The following is a 10,267-nucleotide window of genomic DNA, read 5'->3' on the forward strand; positions in this document are numbered from 1 at the left end:
GCGAGTTAACTGCGATGCAGGGCACGATCAAATCGAATGGGTATCCCAATATCGCAACACGTTCGAGGTACGAGATTGAAAGTTTATGTTATATTATAACTCGATCTTGCAAATTTTTCTTTGTTTTTTTTATAGATACTGCGATTGGAGAATCAAATTGCCAAGGGGTTATCACGTGGTCATCGATGTACAAGATTTACCCGAATATCAAGAGAATTCTCCATTATATTATCTAACGGTGATCATCAAAGCTCTAATCTTCTCGCTCTTTCCTTTTCATCGCGTCAACTCTTTCTATTATTTTCCTTTCTTCTTAGTTTTACAACGATTTCAACTTCAAGTCTAAAATCAAGATATTAAGACCGAACTCAACCACGAAACGAGTAACCAGTTCTGGTAACACTATGATGATCGGTGCTTACACGTCATCGGGATATCGTGGTTTCAAATTGCGTTACTTTGCCGAGGCACCAGCTCGTACGTTCGTCGAATAAATAATTTCTTCGACTGATGGAATTAATCTTTTCAATAATTTCGATGTTTAATTAATAATTTCCAGCCTGCGGTGGAGAGATAAATGAAATGAAGGGTAATCTGTCAGCTCCGAGAGAGCTACCCTTCAACGAATCGTCGTATTTCTGTCAATGGATAATTAAACCACCGGAAAGTTTGTTAAATAATAACAATACAGGTGTGACATTGTCAATAATGGTAACAGGAGTGATTGGAGGGATTCGCGGCCTTGCTTTTACCAAGTTTTGCTTCAATAATCAGTACATCTCCTTGAAAGGTAATAAATTATTATGTTATATTCAATAATAATAAAATAACGCAATTTCTTTGATTATTTTCAAGGTATCGGCATACTTTGCGGAAATTTCACGGAGCCAACGTATCTAAGAAGCCCGGAACTCGTCAACGAATTGAACGTAAGCGTATGCAGATAAAAGAAAAAAATATAACGGTTTCGATCGTATTAATATATAAATTTCGTTCGAAATTTTGCAGATAGTGAACGGTACGTATGGAACGTTGATGCGTTTCAGTTTGGAATACAAATGGCAGCCTTGCGGCGGTATTTTTCACGGAATGTCACACGTGATAAAAGCGCCTAAAAACGTATCGTATCCTATTAATTGCGTCTGGCACGCGAAATATCCGAATAACGAAATAATCAGACTTCATTTCAACCAATTACATTTGGGCAGCTGTGACAAAAATTATTTGAGTATCAGGTAATAAAATAATGTGTATTTTATACACAAATACTCTCTATCCCTGTGACACAATTCTCTTGACAAAAATATAAATTCGTACAAAACTATAATCAATCTCAGACATTAGACAGATTAATATAAATTTTAAAGATGAAAGGTAAGTCATCCTTTTTTAATCCCTTTTCTTCTCAGGAATGGCGGACCTTTTTCACCAGAGATCGGGAAATTCTGCGAAAATTCGCAGTCGTACAATTTCACTAGCACGTTTAACGAAATGTGGATCGAGTTCATGGCAATGGAGGAGCCGACAGATTTCGAGTTCACCCTGGAACCAGCTAATAACGGATGCGGGGGTGCTCTGCGTGGTGATAGTCGAGAGATCTCGTCGCCCAAGTAATTGAAATGACTCGTAATAACCGTTTGCAATGTTTAAACATGTGATTCGCTCATGGTCTTTGATATTTTTCACAGCTTCCCCTCGGCGTATCCCAACAACGCGGAATGCACTTGGGAAATAACCGCGGACAATGGCTACAGCATCGGCTTAGTGTTCGTTGATCGTTACCATTTGGAAAGCAGTACTAATTGCGAGAAGGATTACGTGCAGGTATGATGAGATCGCATGATAACGAGAGATATTCGTGATCAACTTTGTTTCGAGTAAAGATTTTGTCAAATGTTTTTTCAATTTCAAAATAACTTAATTCGAAGCAGTAGATATTTAACATATTAGAAAAGATGATGTTTGTTGTGATAACGAGAGAAATTTTAAATCAAAAGAATCGTCTTCGTTCGAATTAGATATTCAACTGGATCAAGGAAACAGAATCCTCCGTTGGAATATGGAAGGATCTCGGAAAGGTGTGCGGTAGACAAACGCCATTGGCATTTAATTCGACGAGCAATCGCATGAAAGTAGTTTTCCATTCGAACGAGGCGATCCAAGGTGACGGATTCCGCGCCGTATGGTTCGAGAATTGCGGTGGAATTTTCGACGTCACCACTCATCCAAAGGTGATCGTGTCACCTTCCTATCCGATTTCGTATCCGCCAAATCTCTTCTGCAATTACACTCTCGTGGCGCCAGGCAAAGACATTCTGGTCAAATTTATGGATTTCCAGATCGAGCGTAGTAAGAGGGAATTTGTTTTTCTAAGCGTGAATTGATCGAATGTTAATCGAATATTTTGTGATTAGGTCGTAGGGGTTGTCGTTACGACAACGTGACGATTAAATATCAAGATGGATACATAAACGAAGAAAGTATATGGTGTGGAGAAGATAAACCACCCTTAATAAGAGCATCAAACGCGGTAGAGATCATATTCAGAACCGATAATTATCTTGCAAGAAGTGGTTTTGAATTCAAATATTTCCTGCATGGTACTCGTCAAAACAATATTATTATAATAAGATTATACTTATGTATTTTGAATAAATGCTATTTATTTTCTTTTTTTCTTTCTTCTTCGTCTCGAAAGAATGCGGAGGATTGTTGACAACGCCAGGAGAGATTAAGCCTTTAATGAATGGCAACCAATACTTCGGAAGATTAGATTGTACGTGGAAAATTCAAGCGCCATCGGATAAGAGCGTCGTCCTTCGTTTCGAGAGTTTCGATATCGAGTTCAATTTGAAGTAAATGATTACACGATTACTCCAATTAAGAAGGAATAATAATAATTATTTGCAATTGCAACACTTGCCTATTTTGCAGTTGCATATTCGATAATCTTCAGATCTACAATGGATCGGAAACATTGGAGGAAAACAAACTAGCCATGTTATGTGGAAACCTTACGGAAAACTTGCCGGTCATCAAGTCGAATTCTAATTCCATGGTGCTTAAATTCCACACGGATGACAGCCGCCATTCCGTTGGATTTTCCATAAAAGTAAACTTTACGAAGCAACCCTTCCAATTTTCTCCATTTTTTCTGAATTTTAGAAATAAAAAAAATCGATATCCTCCGAAAATTTTAAATATTCCAGGTACAATTCGTGAAGAGCATCAGCGCGGGTTGCGGTGGCAATATTAATTTAACCTCGAGTCAATCGTTCAAGACTCAAACAGGTTCGACGTACGACAGCTTCGAGGATTGTCACTGGATTGTGTCAGCGACTGAGGGGAAGAACATCAAGTTCACGATAAATAGCATGGACGTTAGAAACAGTATCAATCGCACGGGCAACGGGTGCACCGGTGATTACATCGAGGTGAAATTTCATTCATCTTGTCCTGTCAGTTTTACTCGTTTCCTATTTCTATTTCTTTCCACGTTGTCCAGATTCGCGATGGAACCGGGCCTTTCAGCGAGCTCCTCGGAAGATACTGTGGAAACCAACCTCCACCTCCCATATCATCGAGTTCCAACTCACTTTTGATACGATTTTACAGCGATGGAACAGTGGAAGGAGCTGGAGTCAGTGGAACATTGGAAGCAGTAGATGGTGATATATAAATCTAATCGTTTATCATTTATTCTTAGATTTTTTTGCTTTTTTCTTTTTCTCGATTTATTTATCCGCAATAAGGATTGTCTTCATTTGCATTTCATCCAAAATGAATATTTAAAGTGATCAAAGTAAATTCATTTAAGTGAAATTAAGTAACACTTTGAATTTAATCATTGAACAAATATAAATATTTCACTTTTCTTCTTCTATCTTTCATATGAGAATAGAAAAAGTGTAAATTTGTCTTTAATGAGAGAATAGTGAATATTTAATTATTCGATTGTTTCAGCACTGTGCACTTATATTTCTCCGGTAATAAACGGCTCGGGAAACGTACTAACTTCACCGAATTATCCGAATAATTACGAGCCCGGCACAAAATGTCGTTGGACGATAAAGTTTGTGCACTACTTCGAAAGAATGAGAATAAAATTCTTGGACTTCGATTTAGCTGATTCTCGCGAATGCAAAGACGATTTCCTTCAGATCACAGATAAAGAGGTAATTTACATCGAAGAATTTGATTCGAGGATATTATTACAATTATATGAAACACGTGTTCACACAGAATCGAAAGTACATCGAGCAAGGACTCGGCCAGGAGTTAGTTTGGAGTGGAAATTCGGGCAAATCGTATTATTCGGTAACGAAACGTAGAATATCATTCGAGATTTACTATATCTTGCAATTTTAATATGAATAAATAATTTACAGAATGAATTCATGCCAAAAACCGCGTACAAATATTGCGGCAACAGTTTGCCTCACGATTACTACAGGTAAACAACGATCGTTTAATTTTTCCGTTAAAATTTTCGAAAAACTTCCTTCTTCTCTTCCTCGACAGTTACAGCACCGAACTCGACTTAACGTTCAACGGTGTTAAACCTGGGCACAAAGGTTTCAAGTTGGAGTACAGCAAGGCGACCTGCGATCGGAATTTCACCGAGTTGCAAGGTCGAATCGTGCACGAGGGTATCGACGATTGTTGGATCACGATCACTGCCCCCGAGAATCACACCATCTCTCTATACTTCAATCAATTCATGCTCTACGATCAAACCGATTGTACGAAAGCTGGCCTAAATGCAAGTATCACTGTAATTTCTAATTTCGCGTAAGAATGCGAATTCGTGTGAAAACTTTTGCTTTCATTCGTTCACTAGGTGTTCGACGGTGATTTCCATGGTAAACTGATGGCGTCATTGTGCTCCATAGATACGCCAAGTCCTATTTTCAGTACCGGAAATAAACTGAGTTTACGTTCTTGGTCCGAGTGGCATTCTAGCTACGAATACTATGATATCACGTACACCACCACGAACGCAGGTAAGAACGTAGATGAATGTATATCTATATTGGTCATTCTATGTAAGTATTGTTATTTTAAGAACTTGAACGAAAAAGATAAATGTTTATGCTTATGCTTTTAACCTTATGATATATATTTCTTCGCATTTGTTTTCCAATTCTCTTTCGAAAAATATTCTATTTTCCAATCGAAAATATCGCTTTAACTTTTAATTTGAATGATTTCTATTTTCAAGAAAAATTTGAAACGTTGAAACATTTTGTAATAAAAAAGAAATATATATGCGATAATTTCGATGTCGAGTAATATGTTCGATTATAATAATTATTTTGCAATTTCTCAACTACGGCATTTGAGATAACCTAATGTGTGTATAATGATTAACGTCGCGATGTTTGAGAATCGTTGGAGAACAGATAAAGATTTCGTATATGTAGATCATGTGCATGTGAAGAATAAATACGAACGAATGAAAATAATAAAGAGCGAAGTGGGAAAAATCTGCATTGGAATAACTGTACAATGAGTTTGAAATTCCTTGAAATTGTTGATAAAATGTTTCGATAAAATGATCGTACACACAGGTCGTGGATGTGGCGGCAAAATATTTAATTACGCCGGATCTTTTACATCGCCCATGTACCCCAACGAATATAGGAATAACACGATCTGTACTTGGGATATTATCGTACCACGTGGACTGAAAGTCTTTCTAACATTCACAGTGTTAGATATTGGCTCGAAGAGCACCTGTAATTACGAATACAATATTGTTTCAATCTACGATGTAACGTCTGACGGAATAGAAGACTTTGCCACCAGTTATTGCGGAGGGGTAAGTCAATATTAGAATGCACGGTCGATCGCAATCGTTAAAAAAAAAAGCAAAATAAACGAGATAATGATTTTCCTTTTCTACTGGATTACTATTTGCTTCAGGATGACCCAGCACCGTTCATCGCCACCAGCAATCGTTTGATCGTGAAATACACTTCATCCGTGAACAATATCGGAACAGGATGGAAAGCGATTTTTGAGAGTCGAAATAATTAAGAATAAAAAGATTTCTATTTCTGAGTAAGATTCTAAGGACAATTTATAAAAATATTTATTAATATTTATGTATGTATATCTTGAAGATTAACAGTATATTTATATTAACCCGCGCTTCAAGCAAGTAAGTAAAATTAAGATTAATTAGACGATATATTGTCGAAAAATTCGTTATTTGTAAATAACATAACAAGTATGATTTGATATGCATAGAGATCAAATAAATGAAATTTTATATAATGCGTGAAATCGTTGGCTCATCATCATGGAAGACTCGAGAAATCGTATCGAGTTGCAATAGCAATACCAATCTCTTCAATATATCTTTGAATCATTAATTAAAATACGATGATTCATAATATTTTCTGATTATAAATTTTTCACGCTTCGTTGCACTTCTCATCCCCACAATCCTCTCGCATTTCTTCATCTTGGATCTCTTTCGTTATCGAACAACTTTTTTCAGCTACCGCGTCCACTTCTGAGATCTTCTCTTCAGGCATCACTATTTCCGTCTCCACCTCTTCTTCTTTTCTTTTCTTTGGCACCTCTCGTTTCTTCCTATTCTTCTCGTGATTACCTTTTTCGGACTTCCTCTTGCTCTTCCTCGATTTCGTTTTAGTCTCCTCTGTCTCTTCTACTTCCACCGGTTCCTTCTCCACTTCCTTCACCGTCACCTCTTTTTCCTTTTTCTGAAGCTTCTTCCTCTTGCCATCTTTCTTCGCCCTCTCAGATTTGTCCACATTTTTATCCTTCGACTTCTTCTCATTCTTCACATTGTTTCGTTCCTCGACCGTTTCTTCTTTCCCTTTCTCGTCTTTCAATTTCTTCGAATCCTTTTCGTGAACAGTCTGCGACGCCTCAGAATATTTGCTCTTCTTCTTAGACTTCCCCTTCGGGGATTCGTAGCTAGACTTGCTCTTAAAGTCGATATTTTCCTTCTCTTTCAATTTCTTGTTCCTCGATTTGTGAACCTTCTCCAACTCCTCGTTCGTTCCGACCAGATTCTCCGAATTTTCCACATTCTTCTCAGATGCGCTTTCCTTTTCATTCTTTTTCCTTGATTGCAACTTTTTCCTCTCTCCATCCTTCCACCTCTCTTCCCTGAAACATAGCGAATTGGTCGCGACATTCTGCCAGGAAAAATCGATACATTTTCAATGCCGGTCACCCGTGACGAAGATAAAACCGATCTCGAGAGGAAAACAATTGCGTAATTAGAGCCGTTACGTCGCGCTCAAACGACGATGCATTCGGCTATGCACTCTTTTAAAACTCACTTCGAATACTCTACATCCCTCTTCTTTTTCTCGTGCCTTTTTTTCGACTCCACCTCTTTACCCTCCTTGCCAGCCTTCCTCGCGAACACGTCGGATGCGAGAATCGTGACGATCAGTAAAACGGTTAACAATACCCAAATCCTGCGAAGAAACGATTCGCAAATAAAATCAATAACAACCTTTCAACGGTTCACCACTCAAGAAGTTTCAAAATCAAGATCAAAATATTTTGCTTACCGCATGTTTGCTCCGCGGTTGCGTCTAAATTGAAAATAAGATAAGTATCGATTCACTTAGGAGGATCGTTTCGTGTGACCATCGAAACCAAGATTCAGCACAACACTGACTGCCGTTTGCCCGATCCTCTTATATCTTATACGTGTTGATATCTCGATAAACAAGATTGGCTCTAAGCGCAGTGAATGGTCCCCGCGATATCTGATTCGATATCGCCGCGAAATCGATCGCCAATACGTGGACGAATGACACGATGATACTCGATTCGTAACGCGCAATGTTCGAAGTTTGAATATTCGAATCTTCTTCCTCGTTCGTCGAATGTAAAGCATTTTCTTCGCCGCGTTCGCGTTCTTGACCTAGAACAGGCCGTTCCTGAAATAGCTGTACCATTCATCTCCCACGCGTGGATCCCCCTTTCCTCGTTTTCTTTCTTTTCCTCTCTTTTTTTCTCTATCCCACGGTGTTCGCCGATATCGTGCACCACGACGAGACGAGTTATTTAGGTCGGTACACGTATCTAATCTTTCTGTATCGACGCACTGTGATGTCGATCGGCCACTCACAATTTGATCTTAAAGCGTGATAAATATATCGTTATACATAGAAGATAATTATGAGAAATAGCTCGATTTCATTCAACTTTTTTGTATTTACATTAATCGTTATCAAATTTTATACAGCTGGATCATAATGGGTCCAGTAATCAGTTTCTATATGTTCATCTTGCTTCTCGTCTGTTACTTTTGTCTGTTTGTTTTAATGGGATAAACAAATTTTGACAAGATTGATGTTAATCGCTGTTTCTTCAAAGTGCGATTGCGCGATTCTTACGCTTCGTTACGTTTATTACAACGTGGAGGGATATCTTTGGTGAATTTACAATGAACTCGAGCGTGGAAGAAGAAGATTGGTCTTTGTTAAAAGTTCTTGGAAAATGTCGTAAAGTTGGAGTAGTTGAATTTGTTGCGGATGTTACGTGGCATTTTAAATATAAATTGTAGAATTTTTTTTTTTCTATTGAATTGATATATATGATATTTAAATAATTCTTTAATTACATTGACGACTAAAAATCTTAGGATAAAATCCTAAAGTTATTTTATTATACAAAATGTCAAATTCTTTTCTCTGTTAAATAATTCATTATCTAAAAGTTGTAAAAATTATCGTGTTGCACTTTTTAATAAAAAAAAATTTCACGAATATTCTAATTTTACAATATATTTTGTAAAATATATATGTATATTATCGATATCGAATAAAATAGCACGAATGGTATTAGTTCATTAAATTCGTGTTTCCAAAGAAACAAAATTTCATATATATCAACATGATAGAACAAACAAATATATCTTTTTTTGATTTAATAATAAAAGATCATAGAAAAAATAAACGTACATAATATAAACGTTTAAATATAAACGTTAAAAAATCATGTATACATTTAATAGTTCATTTTATGATTCTTTCTGTGCATTTAATTCAATTCTAGTTATAAAAGATAAGCAAATATGAAATTTACGAGCTCATAAATCTTGCCAGTTGTCGTCGATCAATTATTTTAACAGTAAACGAGTTACCTAACACTTTATTTTCTGCAAAATGGCGATAAATACCTGAGACGAATATCATCGAGTGGATAAAGACGTGATATCATCTTTCTTTTTCTGTGCCCATTTATCACGTTCTCTAACTTGTTTGTATTGTCTTTATCATTTGATTGTTTTTAAAAAAAAAAAAAAAAAAAATATTATTCCTCGAATCCAATGACGTTAAAGTGTATTCATTATATTATCTAAGATTTATCTAAGGATCAACTTTTGATAATTCTGCATAATACAAACAATTGTTGGTATTAATGTAATTGACAATGTAATGTAAATATAAATGACAAAAAAAAATTGTGCACAATTGTGACACAATATAATTTTAAATAAAATTAAATAAAATGAATTAAATAAATGTGAAATTTTGTATCGATACACGTGTAAGGTGTAACAATCAATAATACTATACGTTTACTGAAATTATATATGTATCATATATTTTTTTCATTTACTTATATGCATATATTCGTATCAAGAACTCTGTGGCATAGATTTTGTAGTGGTTCGATTACAAAATAATATACGGTTTGCTTGAAAAATATTCGTGGCTTATAAATATTTTCAGAGAAAAGTATATTAATTCGATTTGAAATTAAACAATTCTGAAATTATAATTTTAGATCGCATCGATGGCACAGAAAAAAAATACGAAAATGCATATACATATAATTAAACACTGATTTAAAATAAAAGAAAAAATTATTATCTTTCTCTTTATGCGCCCAGAGATGTTCATTTTGTACATCATGCTATTTACGCAAAGGATTTTCATTTTCATTTTGAATTTTGCGCAATATACGTATATAATTTTTAGCATAACAACACCGTACATGCTATTAAGTATCCGTGTGTAACTTAAAATATATACTTATAAATAACAAACGAAGAAAAAACATGACTTATCGTTATTTAAACGACGCCAATATAAAAATAATTAAAATTACAATACTTGAAAAAACATTGTCTCTTAATATACCTTACACGAATGGAATTATGAAATGTGTTGAAAAAATGAACTCTAATTCTAATAGATGATCTACAAAAAAATTTTATGTTCATGTAACGTTTCTTTCTTTTTCTTTTTTTTTTTTTTTTTTTTTT

At 35.5% G+C, this 10,267-nt stretch overlaps 2 protein-coding genes across 2 annotated transcripts in view; one reads left to right on the forward strand and one right to left on the reverse strand.

Annotated features, from left to right (window-relative positions):
* Positions 1-6,288, forward strand: part of LOC102675357 (cubilin) — a 17,351-nt gene extending 11,063 nt beyond the window's left edge. The window contains exons 32-52 of the mRNA XM_031508789.1: positions 1-67; positions 136-238; positions 318-477; positions 560-790; positions 856-929; positions 1,009-1,235; positions 1,410-1,610; positions 1,689-1,824; positions 2,019-2,349; positions 2,415-2,600; positions 2,699-2,855; positions 2,935-3,112; positions 3,210-3,434; positions 3,506-3,668; positions 3,964-4,175; positions 4,243-4,317; positions 4,389-4,453; positions 4,522-4,762; positions 4,841-5,003; positions 5,571-5,821; positions 5,926-6,288. Coding sequence (XP_031364649.1) covers positions 1-67; positions 136-238; positions 318-477; positions 560-790; positions 856-929; positions 1,009-1,235; positions 1,410-1,610; positions 1,689-1,824; positions 2,019-2,349; positions 2,415-2,600; positions 2,699-2,855; positions 2,935-3,112; positions 3,210-3,434; positions 3,506-3,668; positions 3,964-4,175; positions 4,243-4,317; positions 4,389-4,453; positions 4,522-4,762; positions 4,841-5,003; positions 5,571-5,821; positions 5,926-6,039 — 3,560 coding nt within the window. The 3' untranslated portion in view covers positions 6,040-6,288. The remainder of the gene's footprint in view (positions 68-135; positions 239-317; positions 478-559; positions 791-855; positions 930-1,008; positions 1,236-1,409; positions 1,611-1,688; positions 1,825-2,018; positions 2,350-2,414; positions 2,601-2,698; positions 2,856-2,934; positions 3,113-3,209; positions 3,435-3,505; positions 3,669-3,963; positions 4,176-4,242; positions 4,318-4,388; positions 4,454-4,521; positions 4,763-4,840; positions 5,004-5,570; positions 5,822-5,925) is intronic.
* On the reverse strand, positions 6,194-7,922 carry LOC102675219 (vicilin-like seed storage protein At2g18540). Its single transcript, XM_006612184.2, has 3 exons — positions 7,557-7,922; positions 7,320-7,460; positions 6,194-7,143 (listed from the first exon to the last, which is right to left on the reverse strand). Exons 1-3 carry the CDS (start codon positions 7,559-7,561, stop codon positions 6,420-6,422), a joined length of 870 nt encoding a protein of 289 aa, XP_006612247.1. The 5' UTR covers positions 7,562-7,922; the 3' UTR covers positions 6,194-6,419.
* Positions 7,923-10,267: the final 2,345 nt, after the last annotated feature.

Source organism: Apis dorsata, unplaced genomic scaffold, assembly GCF_000469605.1.
Source record: "Apis dorsata unplaced genomic scaffold, Apis dorsata 1.3 scaffold_99, whole genome shotgun sequence".
NCBI classification, from domain to species: domain Eukaryota; kingdom Metazoa; phylum Arthropoda; class Insecta; order Hymenoptera; family Apidae; genus Apis; species Apis dorsata.

Excerpts from the sequence above, each read along its gene's own strand:
- LOC102675219 (XM_006612184.2), bottom strand. Across the intron at positions 7,144-7,319 it reads AGGGATGTAGAGTATTCGAA|GGAAGAGAGGTGGAAGGATG; the intron begins GTGAGTTTTAAA and ends GCTATGTTTCAG.